The sequence below is a fragment of the Hyla sarda genome, chromosome 4 (assembly GCF_029499605.1).
Source record: "Hyla sarda isolate aHylSar1 chromosome 4, aHylSar1.hap1, whole genome shotgun sequence".
NCBI lineage: Eukaryota > Metazoa > Chordata > Amphibia > Anura > Hylidae > Hyla > Hyla sarda.
The window spans coordinates 407,096,632-407,115,677 of NC_079192.1; the positions used below are offsets into that span (position 1 = coordinate 407,096,632).

Here is a 19,046-nt window from a genome sequence, read left to right on the forward strand (position 1 = left end):
AAAAGGGCATATGGACGCCATAGAGTAGGCCCCAGAGCATATCACTGCTACAAATCCTGTTTAGTGGGTTAAACTGTGAGTTACATGGTCAACTATTCATTTGAATGGTCACTTTGTAATACTAATGACTGGCTACATGAATCTGCCTCCAGCGACAACAGCTGAACCCCAGGGGTTGGGCTGGCCATTCACATTAGACATCTGTCAACCAATACCTGGCGATTTAGGTAGGACCAGCTGAGTTAAGCATTCATGCGTATGGGGATATTCTGATTATCTTCCGACACATGATGTTGGGGAGAGATGGATCAGACATGTTAAGTTTCAACTGCCTGATCCTTATGTTCTCTAGGAGGTAAGTCATTGCTAGAATAGTGTGGCAGCATCTTACACCCCCCACCCTGTTCTGCACACACACAAGCACTCAGCCGGGCCAAATGTTTATGCAGAGATTTGGAGAGACAGCTGTCAGCCGTATGGACATGTGGCCAACATCTATCATATGTAATGACTATCTTTAGGGTTGTAAGGGGTCGTAAACATCAGGCTTCTTTTGTTCTTTCTCCCTGCAGATAGAAGAGACTATATGTTTCCTTTAATAGGCACTTTGTTATCTGAGACTGCTCAGTTGTTTGCTTCTGTTATGGTAATGTGTGTTTTTGTACATGGTGGTGCCCTGCATAAATAAACACTTATTGTTCCAGGAACCGTATGAGGCCGAAGGACCACAGTATGCAGCAGTGCCACCAGATTTCACCACAGTGGCTTGTAGTGGGGAAATATGTCAGTCAGTTGTCAGCTGGTGGTAAGAGGTTGCTAGGGATGGGCCAGGAAGGTGCCAGATGCTGGTAGGGAGGCACTTGTTTTGAGGCTGGTGTGCCACATCACAACAATTGGGGGAGGAGATGTCAGAATGGATTTAGGTCTGTAGGCGCATTGGTGTTCTTGGTGTCTGAGGACCCCGTAACTTGGCATAGGCCAAAGCTAGACTGCAATGTGAGACATGATTAAGGTTTGAGTAGCTGACCACTCAGTGGGCAGAGGGGTCCTCTGGGTGACATCAGGCCTGAGCAGAAACAATGGTGTGGATCGTCCGCATTATCATTGAATGCCCAGTGCCAAGCGAGGCCTTAAGAGTGTAACTGAGGAGGACAGTGACTTGACCAGCTGTGTAAGCCACCTTTAGTTAGGGCTGAAAGGTCTTAGCCACAGAGGTAGATAGCTCAACAGGCTTGGTTTTGGCAGTTGCAAAGGCAGAGGTGGTTTGGCATATTATCAAGGGTTGGTTCAGTGGGGTGTTGGATGGACCGTTTCCCATTCGGTGTTGTTGGGAACTAGGGCCAAACCTGGTAACAACAGACACAATGACTCAGGGGCTTGTAGCTTGTTGGGTGTGGAGGTGGTTGTCCTAAGGCCTGAACATATTTGGTGGGTTGACCCGTGTAAGCTTGAGGCAATTAAAGCTGGGCAGAGGGAGGGGAAAGCTCGTGGCAACAAATGAAGTGTAGGCCCGTGTCACATAGTGATCTTTACTGTCTTGGGTTTAGTCTGAACTTGGGTACCATTTGTTCCGAAGTCAATTGGTTGTATTTAAGAGGTTCCTGTGGAGTTAGGATGGTATTTCACGGGCAGACCCACATACGACAAGAGCGCCAGTTTATTAGATCACTGGCCATTTAAGGAGCCTATTACAAGGGAAAACTATCCTGCGGCATGAAAGATTACTGGAGTGGTCACACATTCCATGTTACATGAGGAGGTGTTTTTTTTGTTTTGTTTTAGGGGACTCTTGGATCACATTCTTACAGGCTCTATTCACACTGTTAATGGAGTCCATCAGTTCACTGCTGAGATTAATCATATGATAGGCATGGCATAGCATTGTGGGTACATTATGTAGGCCAACCATGGCAAAGATAACAAACTCATTTCCTTGGCAATTGTATTATGAGCAATTTCCCAATATGACATTATACAAGTATGGAATATCCTGATAATAGAGCAGTGTCAGGGAAACCTCTTGTCCTCCTTTGCTACTAACTGTATATAGACTCGACATCTAAGAGCAGCTCCTCTTGTTCTGCCCTGTTGCCGGAGTCTTCCTCCGAGCGGCTTTATTACATGAACTATTAATTCTCATTGGACTTGAGCCAACACGGATTATAAATATAGCGTGTGAGCTGGTGTGTGCCAAAAGTACAAGGGAGGGTGTGACTCGGGTTTAAATTATGCAGAACACATGTCAACACAGGGTTAAGTTATATAATCTATGCAGATGTCAAGATCGTCCGTATACTTGGAGGAATTGGCAGCGCCCGCTTTGGCTTCTTTAAATATCAGCATTGAACCAATAAGAGATGTTGGCATTATACCAGGTAGGCAAAGCATGCTGGGAGAGTGAACTCAATAACATTGATACCCTAGAGGTAAAAAGGCAGGAAAAAAAAAAAAGACAAAATAGAAAAAGATCTAATAAAAAATGAAAATGTGGTGAGGTTGTGATGCAAGTCAGATAGAATTACCCTAGTGGCAGATGGCATTAACCCCTTGTGTTCGTGACCCCAGGGCGTGGTTTAACCGCTTCACCACCCGAGGGTAGGCCACTGGATCCTGGGCTAGGCACGGGGGCAAATAACAACTCCAACGCCAAGGAACAACGGCAGCTTTACTGAGTCAGACAGGTGTAACATTCTATACAGCTTGGCTAGGCCCAAAGGGGTGACCAGTGAATTAAGAGATCACAGGGCTTGTTGGGTCTTATAGTGGACTTGGACAATTTGACTTGAGACAGATTGGCTTGGACTGACTTGACTGAGACTAACTATACCCCATTTGTAGCTTACCAGGTTTTGACTTGGACCTGGGGGGTAGTGGACTTATAGACTTGTGGCTGTGTGGTAGACTTTAGGCCTCCTCTGGACTCCAGACACACTTTAAGGACTTGACCGTACTGCAACTCAGCTAAGCAGGAAGAGAGAGAACAGAGGCTTCACCCAGGGCTTATATGGGGGAGACTCTTGAGGGGTCCCTTAGGTCACCCTGTAGGTCACATGGTCACTGGTACCTTCCCTGGTTACAATCACATGACAACATCTCTTAAAGGTATAACACATTATATGTACAATAGATTAGATAACATAGGCACTGGAGGTGATATATACAAGACATAAGTGAAGGGGGGCCCAGGGTTCACAGGATGGAGTCTGCTAGACAGGGCAGCTAGGGTACAGGGGTGCAACTCCTGTACTGGGCCACCACAAATATAAAAAAAATAATAATAAAAAATGTGTGAAATTTGATATAATCCATCTACTTAGTTCCAAAGCCCCTCGATGTTCTTCTCTCTCTCCTTCATCTGCCGATGTTCTCCCGGCGGAGACGTAGGTGCTGCTGGGTGACTCCTGAATTAATGCGGAGCAGCCATTCTGGGCTTTTTGACATTTCTCCCCTCATTACAGTCAGGACGGAGACGATATGGAACGGCTCCTAGTGACAAAATCATACAGAACGGCGCTTGCTGCTAGGAGACTTCACTGACTGTGAAAATAGCAAAGGTTTGGGAAGACTTTAGGTATATTTTTTATTTCAATTTTAGATTGTGATAAAATGTCAGGGTTTGTTGAAAAAAAAAAAAAGTTTAGAATCCACACCAAAACTCTAATATTAAAGGGATACTCTGGTACTAGACATCTTATCCCCTATGCATAACTTCAAAACGCCTGGAGATATTTCGATAATACGTGGTCACGTGTTACTTATATGTCCTTATAAAGAATAGTTAATTTAACCCTTAACTACCCCCATTTGTGAGGGTCGGGGTTTTTGTTTAAATTCCCATGCAAATCTATGGGAAATGTATGTTCCCACATAACTTCCGTACAGCTGGAGATATTTCAATAATACCTGGTACACATATTACTTATATGTCAAATAAAAATATATGATATTTAAATTAACCCTTACCTACACCCTTATATAAAAGATGGGTTTTTGTTTCAAGTCCCATGCAAGTATATGGGACTTCCAGTACCTTACTCCACAAGCTCCGCTCTGCATCTCCTGGTGAATGTGTCAATCCGGCTTGCAAGCCACACCCCATCTCACAAAGACACGCCCACTGTTTAAGCCCCACCCCTTTTATTCTCTACCCTTTTTGTGCATCGGTCTGGCTTGCAAATCACGGCCAGTCCCACAAAGCCACGTCCCCTTCTATTTTCAGCTTACAATATCTTCATCACAAATCAGTCCCACCTGAGGACAGGATATGCGGATGGGACATAAGGACGGGATATAAGGACGGGATATGAGGACGGGATATAAGGCCGGGATATGAGGTCGGGACATGAGGACGGGACATGAGGTTGGCATATGAGGACGGGATATGAGGTTGGGATATGAGGACGGGATATGAGGTTGGGATATTAGGATGGGATATGAGGTCGAGATATGAGGATGGGATATGAGGTTGAGATAGGAGGACGGGATAGGAGGTCGGGATATGAGGTCGATATAGGTGGTCGAGATATGAGGATGGGCCATAAGGACGGGACATGAGGATGGGATATAAGGACGGGATATGAGGTTGGGATATGAGGACGGGATATGAGGTCGAGATATGAGGATGGGATATGAGGTCGAGATAGGAGGTCGGAATATGAGGTCGATATAGGTGGTCTAGATATGAGGATGGGATATGAGGTCGGGATATGGGGTCGGGCTATGAGGACAGGATATGAAGACGGGATATGAGAACGGGATATGAGGTCGAGATATGAGGTCGGGATATGAGGACAGGATATGAAGACAGGATATGAGAACGGGATATGAGGTCGAGATAGGAGGACGGGGTAGGAGGTCAGGATATGAGGTCGAGATAGGTGGTCGGTGTAATGTCCCAGTACAGGACATGGTCCTGCACTACACTTAGGCCCTGTCAGGTTGAGTCGCTCAGTGACCTGGGGGCTCTCCTGCAGTGTCTCCCCTGCTGTTACTATACTCTCATTTATAGTCATAGGATTATGGTCAGTGTATCAATGTCTAGTTAGTATAAAGGACCTTTTGAGGACTTCAGTAAATGTCTAAAGGACCTGTGCACATGATGTTACCCAGAGGGCACCAGTTTAACACATGACTTGCAGCTTGACATATGGGCTTCTGGCTCAGCCCCCCTTTATAAGAGGGGCAGTCGCAGTCATTACAATCTGCCTCTTTCTGCCGAGGACAGTAAAGCACAGACATGACAGATCCTGTGTCCAGTCCACCTGGAGGCCTCAAGCCTGCACACCAGCCACATTGTCAGTAAGTCATCTCATCTATGTCTGCTGTCTCTACTAAAATCAAGACACTGATCAAGTCTATTCTAATCTGCGTGGCTGAACTATAGTGTTACAATAACTACAAGTCCCAGCAAGCTGCAAGGCCCTTTCCGTGTTACTGGTCTACTCTCTGGAATTCTGGCCGAGCTGTAGAGACTATAATAGCTGTCTGACCTCAGTAATGCCTCCGTTAAACCTGGTCGTGGACTCTCATTTCACTGCCTAGCCATTGGAATAGCGGAGTACCCAAAAACCACTCTGGAGTCACGAACATTAGGGGTTAATAACACCTTTCCCCTGGGGTTAATACCATCTTGCCCTATCCACCTACATCGCTACACCCCGTGGTGCCGCCATCACCGTGGGTCACCACATCGGGATAGGAGGTCAGTATATGAGGTCGAGATATGAGGACAGGATATGAGGACAGGATAGGAGGTCGAGATAAGAGGTCGATATATGAGGTACATAATTGCTGATTTTTGGTTACTTTGTATACCAGAATTTTTTTTTATAAAAGCCATCAGAAGGTCCCATGAGACAAAAAATGATACCAATAAAAACTACAAATCACATCGCAAAAAATGACCCTTATGCATCCCCGTATACAGAAAACACTAAACACCAAAGCAAACACATGTCATTAAAGGGTTAAAAGGGTACTCTAACCTCTGAAACCCCCTGTGCTTTTCAGATTGGGGCCTTGAATCTACCCGCTGAATGCTCCAGCCCCCATCTTTTAAGACGTATTGGTCTCGGCAGTGATGGCCCTCCCAGCCAATCATTGGCCGAGGCGGCGTCCCACCTCACTTGGTGATTGGCTGATCGGGCCATCACTGCCGAGACCAATACGTCTTAAAAGATGGGGGCTGGAGCATTCAGCGGGTAGATTTTGGCACCGTTCTGTAGATCGTAGGGGGTCCCAGTGGTCGGACGCCATGCGATCACACACTTATCCTCTATCCAAAGGAAAAAAATAATTTTGTAAGAATACACCTTTAACCCCTTAAAGACAGAGCCCATTTTGGCCTTGAGAACACAGACAATTTTCATTTTTGTGTTTTCGTTTTTCTCCTCCACACCTTGCCATAACTGCAATTGTATTTTTTAATGACATCACTTATTTTACCATAAACTGTACAGCAAAACAGTGGGAGAATTGAAAGAATTCTTTTACTCAGAGCACTTTACGGTAAAACTGCCATTGTGGGTCAATATAATTAATATGATACCCAATTTATATGTTTTTTCTATTATTGTACTGCTTTTACATTTTTTTTTTACTTTTTTGTAACAAATTGAGTATGTTTAAAATTGTCCTCTTCTGATCCCTATAACACTTTTATCTCCCCAGAACCTGGGGAGCATCACAACAGTCGAATCTCAAAGCTTCCTTAGGAGACGAGGTGAGTGACCTGCTGCTTCCACCAGAAGTAGTGTAAAGTGACCCTGCATTTACTGCAATAGATAGATTTTGCACAATAGGTGTCTCCCATTGTACAAAATGTCATTATTGTGGTGAATGTAGGGTCACTTTACATTACTTATCATGTACTGAGTTATATCCTGTATTATACCCCAGAGCTGTACTCACTATTCTGCTGGTGAGGTCACTGTGCACATATATTACATTACTTATCCTGTACTGATCCTGAGTTATATCCTGTATTATACTCCCAGAGCTGTACTCACTATTCTGCTGGTGAGGTCACTGTGTACATACATTACATTACTTATCATGTACTGATCCTGAGTTATATCCTGTATTATACTCCAGAGATGTACTCACTATTCTGCTGGTGAGGTCACTGTGTACATACATTACTTATCCTGTACTGATCCTGAGTTATATCCTGTATTATACTCCAGAGATGTACTCACTATTCTGATGGTGAGGTCACTGTGTACATACATTACATTACTTATCCTGTACTGATCCTGAGTTATATCCTGTATTATATTCCAGAGCTGTAATCACTATTCTGCTGGTGGGGTCACTGTGTACATACATTACATTACTTATCCTGTACTGATCCTGAGTTATATCCTGTAAATCTTTTTTATTAGAAAAATGTAAATCATAACAAACACAAAACCAGCACAACTTTGCCATAACTGAAAACAACAACATAAAATAACATAAACCCAAACTTTACATTTCAAATAAAAGAACATAAATCCTGCCTAACCGGCCAGCCCAGTTTTCCCTAGAAAATACTAGAGACGCACCTTACATAACCAAATATCTAACAACACTCACATACATACTCAACTTGCGTTACTAAAAAAGAAACATAAAAATAGCACAATTTAGCTGTAACTCAAAAACACCCAAACTTGGGAAAACACACACAACAAGGACTTCCACTACACCCCATTAATTTAATATATATATATGTATATATACACATACTTTTTTTTCCCCTAATTGTTAAGAAAGAAAATTAAATCTATGACTCAAAAACACCCAAACTTGGGGAAAAGAAGACCTAGACCAAAGAAAAACGAAATCCACTACGGGATACAAAAATACCAAAGAAAAATTACTACAAAAATAACAACTGGTTCGACTGCCATAAAATAAGATAAACAAAATTATAACATATTATACATATAGACTATATACATTATATACACCTAAATATACAGAAAATACACCTACAAATACAATAAAACAACCTACACTAAACTGTCCCTTCACCCACACCACCTGCCCTCCTGTACATGGGTCAGAGTCCATACAGTTCATAGTCCTCAATGTCCAGTTCATAACTGACCCATGCCAGGTCCACCAAAAGAAACAACTACCACCACCCACAAATACACCCTCCCAACCTAGAACTCCTCCCAACCAACTTTATCATTATCAGCATTACAATATACTTAAACAAACAATACAACCCACTTTAGGCCCAAGTTTGGTGCCTGTAAGCCCTTCATAACCTTAACATCTGAAAACAAAACAAAAAGCTATGGTGCACATGCATTAGCCCACCACCAGGAAGAAGGATGGCAATCCTGATACATACAAAATTTACATTCTTTCCCTATCTCCACCCTACCTCTCTCCCTACCATTATCCCTAAAAATAAACTGACCCTACTATCACCCTAACCCTGTCCCTACATCACTGTCCCTAACATAATCAAGGGTACTCTACCCAAAAGGTCTAGTACCTAGGGCACATCAAAAGAAAACCCTCTCCATAGGAGAGAAGCCCTACTGGTACCAAGACTGCCATACTCCAAAGACCTGATCTTCCCAAGGTCACCAGTGATGTTCCTACAGACCTCCACCTCGGAGAGGACTTTCCGCTGTGTAGACACTAAACACCGTGCATTCCACGTGTAGTACCTAACCACTAAACTGACTAAGAATAAAGTGCCCCGATCTCGGCCACCCAGGGTCCTGAATGCCCCATAAGCCCACTCCGGATAGGTAAGGCCGGCAAGTTGACTCCAGCCGATGGAAGCGCCCACCCGGTTGTAGACCCCTATATTAAAGGGACAATGAAGCAGGAAGTGGTCCATGCTTTCCAGCATGTCCCCGCACTCTTCTCGGGGACACCCCCGGTCATCAGATCTCCTACACTTCAAATTGTCCCTCACATATAGCTTCCCCTGAAAGCAGCGCCAGGCCAAGTCCCAAAACTTCTGGGGGATCCTTTTCATGTTTAAAAGATACAACCCCACCCTCAGATCCCGACCTGGGCAGTCCCTGAGTGCCAGAGGCTTCTGGAAGTGGGTCAACAGAACCCGTTTGTCAAGGAACTGCCTTGACTGGGTCCTGATCTCCCACACTCCCAGACCCCACCGACGTATCGCCTTCAGAGACGGGGTAGCGTAAGCCGGAAGATATCCATGGGGCGTACGGAGGTCCTTCACTTGCCCTCCTGTCTCCCATTCCTGGAAGAAAGGCCGAAACCACTCCCTGCAGGAGAGTACCCACGGAGGAGCCCTCTCTGACCAGAGGTTCGAGATGTTAGCTTTCAAGAAGGTGTTCGTTAAGAACACCACAGGGTTTACCATAGATAAACCCCCTAGTCTCCTCGTGCGGTACGTAACCTCCCTCTTGACTAGGTTCATCCTGTTCCCCCATAACAGTTGGAAAAACAGGCTGTAGATCCTAGTATAGTAAGCCTCTGGCAAGATACATACGCTGCCCAGATAGATAAACAAGGGGAGCAGGTACGATTTGATCAGGTGTACCCTTTCCCTGAGGGTCATAGACCAACCCTTCCACTGGTCCACCTTCTGAGTGGCATCCTGGAGCTTACCATCCCAGTTTTTGGTGGGATAATCATCCTGGCCGAATGTGATGCCCAGAATTTTTGCTGACTCTTGGGGCCCTGGAAGGGTGTCCGGGAGATCAAACGTGGGATCTCCCCCTCCCAGCCAAAGACTTTCACACTTATCCCGGTTGATCTTAGACCCGAATGCCTCTGAGTAGCGTTCCACCTCCGACATCACCACATCAACCTCCTCTCTCGAGGACACGAAAATGGTGACATCATCAGCGTACGCCACTACTCTCTGGGCAACATCCAGCTCCGCCAGACTCATCCCGACTCCCGCCAACGGCCCACAATCTACCCTCCGGACGAAGGGGTCGATTGCGAACACGTATAAAAGCGGGCTCAAAGGACAACCCTGACGGACTCCGGACCCCACCTCAAAAGAGTGGCCAGACCAACCGTTCACCAGCGGGAAACTCTCTGCCCCTGTATACAAGATCTTAAGCCAATTAACAAAAGTACACGGTAAGCCATATCTCAGTAGGACGGACCAGAGGTAGTCATGGTTCACCCGATCAAATGCTTTGGCCTGATCCAGGGACAGCAGGTACCCCTTCCAGAGACCCGCACTACTCCGCTCCACTGCCTCCCTGACACTAAGGACCGCACTTAAGGTGCTTCGGCCTGGAACAGAACAGTGCTGAGCCCCCGAAAGGAGCCGGGGTGCAAACTTCACCAGCCGATTAAACAGTATCTTGGCCAGAAGCTTCCTGTCCGTATTGAGAAGAGCTATGGGCCTCCAATTCTCAATACGGCTGGGATCTTTACCCTTTGAGAGAAGAATCAGGGCTGACCTCCTCATTGACTTCGGCAGAGTGCCCGAGGAGAGACACTCATTGAATACCTCAGTCAAGAGGGGAGCTAAAGACTCCTTAAAGGCCCTGTACCACTCGGATGTTAAGCCATCCGGACCTGGTGACTTCTTGGGGGCAAGCCCCTCGATCGCCAGTCTCACTTCCTCTTCCCTGATTTCTTCTGCCAAAACATCAAGAGAGGGGTCTACCCCTGGCTCAGGAATGGTTTCAGCCAGGAAAGCCGACATCCTGTCTCGATCTAGATCCTTCCTTCCCAAGAGGTGCGAGTAGAAGGATCTGACGATCTCCAGGATCCCTGATCTGGACCGATTCAGAGATCCTGTACTATCGATCAGTCCTGAAATGACTTTACTACTCACTGACATCTTACAGTTTCTGTAAGGGTCGGGCGAGCGGTATTTCCCGAAATCCCTCTCAAAAACCAAGGATGCGTGCCTATCGTACTGACACCTCATCAGCAAGGATTTCACTCTGGAGATATCCTCTCGGCTACCTCCAGTCGAAACAAGAAGCTCGAGTTTCCTCCTCAGTCCCTGATACAGGCGATACCTGTTCAGGGACCTGAGGCTCGAGAGCTGGCGGAAGAACCCCGCAACCCTCTTCTTGAATATCTCCCACCACTCTGACTTACTACTACAAAGGTCCAGTAAAGGTACCTGACTCTGAAGAAAATCCTCAAAGGACTGTCTTACCTCAGCTTCCTCCAGGAGGGACGAATTCAGCTTCCAATAACCTTTACCCATCCGGGGGGTCTCTGAAACATTCAAGGAAAAAGAAATCATACAGTGATCGGAGAACTCCACCTCAACCACGGACACTGCGGAAGAGACGGCTTCCTCCTTCAAATAAAACCTGTCTATTCTAGACCTGCAGCTACCTCGATGATAGGTGAAACCCGCGTGGCCTGAGGGGCTCCGAATGTGGGCATCCTCTAGGCGAGCTTCCCTAACTATACTATTGAGAGCTATGCTATCATAAGCCAATCGATCATTGGAACCTCTCCTATCTTGGGACCTTGTGACAGTATTGAAATCCCCTCCAAAGATCACCTGTCGGCTTGTAAAAAGAAAGGGCTTAATCCTCATAAAGAGATCTTTGCGGCCCCACTTGGTTTGTGGGGCGTAGATGTTAATGAGCCGGAGCTCTTGCCCCTTCATGAGGACATCTAAGATCAGGCACCTCCCCATTTCTAACTCAATAACCCGTCGGCATTCAACCGGAGCGGTAAAAAGGACCGCCACCCCACTATACGGCTCAGCCGCAAGAGACCAGTGGGAGGGGCCGCGCCTCCACTCTCTCCTGGCTTTTACCAGAGAGGCTAGATCTGACAACCTGGTCTCCTGCAGATACAAAATATCGGCTTCAACACGGCCGAGAAAATCAAAGGCTGCGAATCTAGCCGTATCAGACTTTATGCTGGCACAGTTAATAGATGCCAGCGTCAATGGGGTGAGTGCCGCCATCATGGGTGATCGAGTTAGATGGCCCTAACCCCATCATTTCTGTCTTTTCTTCACCCCCTCATCCCCAGACGAGGAGGCTTCCTTCTCTTTGGACCGTTTTTTTGATTCTGACAGGTCCATTTTTGAATCCCCATCTCCACCTGGCTCCGGTTTGGCCCCATCCCCTGAGGAAATTGCCCCTTCAGGACAGGGCCCAGTTCCCCCTGGAGGCTTCCCCACTTCAGGCACCCCATCCTCGACCCCCTCCTTCAAGGAAGGGGAGGAGATGTCTTCAAGGACAGAGTACCGATTAGACAGATCAATCAGAGGGGGGGCAGGTAAGCTTCCGCTTGGGACCTGGTCCGTAGCACGGGGACTAGAGGGCTCCGACCTCTTCTTTCCCCTTTTATTGCCCTTCTTTTTTGGCCGCTCTTCACCCTCCTCATCCACACTTTCATAGTGGGAGGAATCGGAAAGATCGGCCTTGCTGCCCTCTTCTCTACAGATTCTCCTCATTTCCTCATCCAGCACATTCTCCTCCAGGGCCTCAGCAGTTTCAGGACTAACCTCTGGAGCAGGGTCAGAAGCTACCCCTGCCACAAGGGAACTCTCCAGCTCCCTGCTCCTTCTGCGATTAGCCTCCCCCTTTCAGCCTGGCGGGACTTTTCCTCTTCACTGACCCTGTTGCACCTTCACCCGCACTGGTGCCCTCCCCAGCTGAAGCAACATTACTGCCATCTCCAGCCAAGGTGACCGTCGCACGGGCAAAGGCGCTAGGACAACGGCTGAAAGGGTGTCCTAAGACACCACACAGATGACACCGGATCTGCCTACAGGATGCGGCAAGATGACCTACCCCACCGCACAGTGCACAGACCTGCACGGTACAGGCTGCGCTAAAGTGAGTGGGGCTGCCACACCTGTGACAGACCTTGGGCTGCCCCTGGTAGAAAACTTGGATTCTGTCTCTCCCAAGAAAAGCAGCTGATGGGATGTGGGCAACAGTGCTCCCCGAACGCTTCAGTTTGACGGAAAACGTCCAGGCCCCAGACCAGATCCCATGTTCATCATAGTTCTTTTTTGGCATGTCCGTCACATCCCCATATCGGCTGAGCCAGGTCATGATGTCATAGCAAGATAGTGACTCGTTACGTGTCAAAACGGTCACTTTCTTGACCAAATTCTGACGGGATATCGCCTTTACGGCAAAATCCCGCCAGCCGGGCTCGCTTTTCACCACCTCATAGTTCGACCAGAAAAGTTCCAAACCCTCTGGCCGAGCGAAGCTGATATCAAACTCGGAAGTACCGTAGGGGTGGATCAGGGCAAAGATGTCACTTGCCCTGAATTCCATCCGGAGGAGGAGCTCAACCACCTTTCCCCGAGGCGGACACGCATCTTCGCCCCTCCACACTAAACGGACCACATTCCTACGGCCACTTTCCTGCCCGGATGTCGGGAGGGACCAGACCACCTCCCCATTTTGTTCTCGGAAAGCGCCTAAGCCGTGTCTTTCTATCCAAAAAGACAGGTCAACCTCACCCCTCCCCTCTACCTGGATCGACCTGTCTCCCCTACGTAGAGCCTCCAGGAGGCGCTGTTGCAAGTGACCCCCAGAGCCAGATGGAGATGGGGATCCCCCGGCAGTGACGCTGGCATAGCTTCTGGGAGAAGCAGCCACTACCGGGGGGCAGTCGAACCAGAAACCAAACCAGGACCATTATTCTTGACAGAAATATCAGCCATAACACCTCTCTCTCCCATTCCACTACCGCTCCTCACCTGCATTTCACTAGCACCCCTCTCTTGCACCCCTCTCTTGCACCCCACTTGCACCCCTCTCTTTCACTCCACTTGCACCCCTCTCTTGCACCCCACTTGCACCCCTCTCTTTCACTCCACTTGCACCCCTCTCTTGCACCCCACTTGCACCCCTCTCTTGCACTCCACAAGTTCCCCCCTCATCCACACTGCTACCACAACTCCTTCCATGCACACCACCATCATTCACATTTTGCACATTACCATTTTTGCTTTCACTTTCACTCTTGCCTACACTCTCCTTTGGTGTGTTACAGACTGGGCTGGCTGGGTCTTTTGCATGTTTAATGGCTGCCGGTTTCAGAATTGGCGCTGCATAGTTCTTTCTTCCCGTCTCTTGGGGTGCAGACACACGCTCCGCCTCTGACATAGGTGGCCACGCCCCCTCGCAAAATGACTGTCCCTCCGGACTTACTCCCGCTACAGCCGACGCACAGGGAACCTCCCCCTTTACAGCGGAGTGCCCCCTGGCGCCAGAACCGGTACCAACCACATCACCTAGGGGACCGCCCCCTGAACCAACAGGGTCCGGTGCCCGGACACTCCCCCCCATCACAGGAGAATGCCCTGCAGCGCCAGGACCAGTACCGCCCACTTCAACTGAACGGGTGAATCTGCCGCCGTTTTCTGGTGACTGGACACCCTCCCCCCTCACAGGAGGGTGCCCTTTTTTTTCTATAGCACCCACGGCCATTTTGGGTGCACTACTGTATCCCCCATGCTGGCCCCGCTCCACTACAGAAACGGGGTCTGGCAGGTTGGGGGACCCAGCACCCTGAACCGACTTTTCAGCCGACTCAGACTGCTGGAAAGGAGAAAAGACAAACTTCACTTGTCCCTCAGTTTTCTTTCTTTTCTTGCCCTTTTTTTTATTCTTCCTCTTCTCTTCTGGGCCCAAATCGTCTCCAAAAGAAAAATTTTCTAGACGGGTGGGTGACTCCTGCATTACAATCGCCCGCAGGAGACCCCCGTCTGCCAAGCCGCTGCCTTCACCGCAGTCACTGCCGTCATCATCCTCACTGGAGAGAGGTAAGGCCACCTGAGCCGGGTTTATATAGTCTGCACTCAGGGTAAGTGGGGGGTCAGGGGTAGCAATGGTGGCACATACCGATACAGTGTCCATGTCCCCCTCACTCACATTGCCCTCCTCACCTCCATCACCTTCCTCCATCTCCTCCTCCTCACTGCGACAATCCTCATCTTGCTGACTTTCACAACCTCTGGAGGCCCTCATGCTGGAGAACCTCTCTTCATGAATTAGCTTCTCACCAAGAAACCCAGCACCCTCCACAATGTCCGATCTCCTCCTCACAAGCTCCTCCACCTCTTTCCTCAGAGACCTCACCTTGGTGTTGAATGCTGATCTCTTTGCCTTAGGTGCCTGATCCGCTTGATAGATGGCAAACTTTAGATCTTCTCTAAGGCCACAAAGCTGCTTTCCAAGCTGTTCATATTCAGCCATCTTCGCCTGGATTCTTGATCCAAAGGTCGCCAGTGATTCTCTGTTTCCCTTTACCCCCCATTGCTGGGGTTGTGAGGGTCCAGACACAGCTGCCTTCACTGCACTCCTCTGCCTGGAAGAGCTTCTTTTCCTTGCAGGGCTTTTGCTGGAGGCTTTGCAGCTCCCAGCTGAGGACGGGGGAGGGGGCACCACATTACTGTGAGCCCTGGTTGTTCTCCTAATTCCGTCCGGATTGTTGGCCGTGGCATTTTCCTTGGCACCCCCCGCCGGCCGGGTACGGGGAGTGCAAGATGAAGCTCCAGATCCCCTGGGCTCCATAGCAGGAAACCTACCCAGGTGTATGCCACACACCTGGGGAGGGGCGGATGGAAATCACTGCTTCTGTGGAAGTCTCAGGAGCTCAGCAGAACACAACCTCTCTCCAGAGCTGTACTCACTATTCTGCTGGTGAGGTTACTGTATACATACATTACATTACTTATCCTGTACTGATCCTGAGTTATATCCTGTATTATACCCCAGAGCTGTACTCACTATCCTGCTGGTGAGGTCACTGTGTACATACATTACATTACTTATCCTGTACTGATCCTGAGTTATATCCTGTATTATACTCCAGAGCTGTACTCACTATTCTGCTGGTGGGGTCACTGTGTACATACATTACATTACTTATCCTGTACTGATCCTGAGTTATATCCTGTATTATACCCCAGAGCTGTACTCACTATTCTGCTGGTGGGGTCACTGTGTACATACATTACATTACTTATCCTGTACTGATCCTGAGTTATATCCTGTATTATACCCCAGAGCTGTACTCACTATTCTGCTGGTGGGGTCACTGTGTACATACATTACATTACTTATCCTGTACTGATCCTGAGTTATATCCTGTATTATACTCCAGAGCTGTACTCACTATTCTGCTGGTGAGATCACTGTGTATATACATTACATTACTTATCCTGTACTGATCCTGAGTTATATCCTGTATTATACTCCAGAGCTGTACTCACTATTCTGCTGGTGGGGTCACTGTGTACATACATTACATTACTTATCCTGTACTGATCCTGAGTTATATCCTGTATTATACTCCAGAGCTGTACTCACTATTCTGCTGGTGGGGTCACTGTGTAGAATACATTACATTACTTATCCTGTACTGATCCTGAGTTATATCCTGTATTATACTCCAGAGCTGTACTCACTATTCTGCTGGTGGGGTCACTGTGTAGAATACATTACATTACTTATCCTGTACTGATCCTGAGTTTCTCCTGTATTATACTCCGCAGCTGTACTCACTATTCTGCTGGTGAGATCTGCGCTGAAATTCTGCCGTTTGAAAATAACCTCAGGTATGTCCACACTAAGGAACTGAGGAGGAATTATTTTGGTCAGAACATTCGGCAAATTCTGCTTGGGACGAAATAGGCAAGGAAATGGTGTGGAATTTGAAGAGGAAAACAAGAGGAGGATCAGGAAATGCTGTGGAGGAATTTCTGTCACTTTGAGGTTTGATCCATGTGGAAAGTCTACGTCCTTTCTGCTCCCAACTTAATTTGTCAGGAAAAATAAACCCAATGGGCTTCTACCCGCGGATTCCGCCAGAAAATAAACCTGTTCAATCTTTTGGCGGAATACGATTCCATGTCGGAATTCCATCCGCAGAAATTCCTCAGTATAACCAGATTGTCACAAAGACCATTAAAGTCAATAGAACTTTAATTAAAGGCAGAATTGGAGTGGAATACTGGCATGGAATTAGGCAAGTAAATTCCTTGTCAATTCCTTAGTATGAACCTACCTATATGCTTGCCAGTTTTTCCTCATTTCAATTGGTTACAAGCTGACTAATTTATCCCACCAGATAGGAGCCATTGTAGATAGATAGATAGATAGATAAATATGAGATAGATAGATATATATGAGATAGATAGATATGAGATAGATAGATATGAGATAGATATGAGATAGATATGAGATAGATAGATATGAGATAGATAGATAGATATGAGATAGATAGATAGATATGAGATAGATAGATATGAGATAGATAGATATATAGATAGATATGAGATAGAGAGATAGATATGAGATAGATAGATAGATATATAGATAGATATGAGATAGAGAGATAGATGGATATGGGATAGATAGATAGATATGAGATAGATAGATATGGGATAGATAGATAGATATGAGATTGATAGATAGATAGGAGATAGATAGATATGAGATAGATAGATAGATATGATATAGATGAGATAGATAGATATGATATAGATAGATATGAGATAGATAGATGATTATAGATAGATATGAGATAGATAGATAGATATGATATAGATATGAGATAGATAGATAGATATGATATAGATAGATATGAGATAGATAGATATGAGATAGATAGATAGATATGAGATAGATAGATATGAGATAGATAGATAGATATATAGATAGATAGATGGATATGAGATAGATATGAGATAGATAGATAGATAGATAGATAGATATGAGATAGATAGATAGATATTAGATAGATAGATAGAGATTAGATAGATAGATATGAAATAGATAAGTATGAGCTTGAAACTGGATGAAAAGTCCTAAAAAAAGGGATGTGTCGCTGAATAACAAGTGAAATTTACCATTCAGTAATTAAGAAAAGCTGGGTGAGAATAGGAATTGTATTAGTAGGTCGACAAAACCGAATGAATAGTCCGGCCCCCTGTACCCGGGAGTTTGCAATTCCTTTGGAAACGAGCCGGCGATACAGTAGCTGTATGGGTTTGGATTTGAAATCTTTCCAAAAATGTTAAACCCTCTTTCCCCCCAAAAAAATAAATAAATAAAACAAACATTCTCTTATCTTTATTTCATGAGAACGCTGGTTCCAATCTGTCAGCTGTTCCTCTGGTGATTACAGAAGCTTGGCAGAATGTGGAGCCACAACGTCCCGGCAGGCAAAGAGTTAAGCGCCGGAGGCACAGAACTCGATAACCAGCCATGCCCAGTGACAGATCCGGATAATATTATTGCCACAGCAGTTTTGCAGCTGTCTAACAAGCGTGGAGGCCCGACTCACCTGCCTGTAATGGCTGCAAAACAAAGGGTGTGAGGGAGGGGGCGATCACTGACGGGCTCAGGCACCGTTCCAAGCCGGGGGATTGGCATCAAGATCGGCAGATACATTACCGTCCCGCTTTATTCTGCGGATAATTATTGCTGACTGTACAGACGAAGGTGTCGTCTGCGGAGCCGAGCGCCGTCTCGCTCAGACATGCAAGTGACAATCGGGGGGCCCCCAAGACTCATCTGCATTAAAGATGTCATCTCACCCAAGAGACTGTTCCGTGGCATTGTCTCATTAATCATAGATCTGACGGGCGCTGGAAGGGGCCCCGGTGAGAGGAGGCTTCTCGCCATTCTTTGAAATAAGCCCCTCCAGTGATAGACGCCTCTGATACTTTGATTGCGACGCATTGTGCGCCACATAACATGGCCGAGGATCTAATCTTTCATCTTCGGGGCTTAATTGCTGTGGTAAACTAGACGAGGAAAATTCGCGCCGACCTCTTATCGCTTCTTACAGCAAAACGTTTTTTTTCTCTTTCATTTTGCCCCAAATATATTGGGGTTGGGCCCCAGGGGTATGTCAGGACATGAGGGGACCCCTGTGTCTGGACCAGATATGGGGATTTATCAAAACCTGCGCAAAGGAAAAGGTTGCCCAGTTGCCCCTAGCAACCAATCAGATCGCTTCTTTCATTTTAAACAAGGCCTCTGCAAAATGAAGGAAGCCATCTGATTGGTTGCTATGGGCAACTCAGCAACTTTTCCCCAATGGGGCCTACATCCTGCTGAAGTTCTCCTTGTGTTCTCCTCTTT

General features: G+C 46.8%; 1 protein-coding gene and 1 long non-coding RNA gene across 4 annotated transcripts in view; one reads left to right on the plus strand and one right to left on the minus strand.

The window, feature by feature from the left end:
* LOC130267573 (uncharacterized) overlaps positions 1-17,054 on the plus strand; it is a 75,555-nt gene extending 58,501 nt beyond the window's left edge. For all 3 annotated transcript variants that reach the window (XR_008843222.1, XR_008843224.1, XR_008843223.1), the window contains 2 exons: positions 6,670-6,721; positions 16,451-17,054. This is a non-coding gene — a long non-coding RNA (uncharacterized LOC130267573). The remainder of the gene's footprint in view (positions 1-6,669; positions 6,722-16,450) is intronic.
* Positions 1,982-19,046, minus strand: part of SLC37A3 (solute carrier family 37 member 3) — a 66,132-nt gene continuing 49,067 nt past the window's right edge. The window contains exon 15 of the mRNA XM_056517551.1: positions 1,982-3,537. Within this exon, the coding sequence (XP_056373526.1) occupies positions 3,499-3,537 (39 nt within the window). The 3' untranslated portion in view covers positions 1,982-3,498. The remainder of the gene's footprint in view (positions 3,538-19,046) is intronic.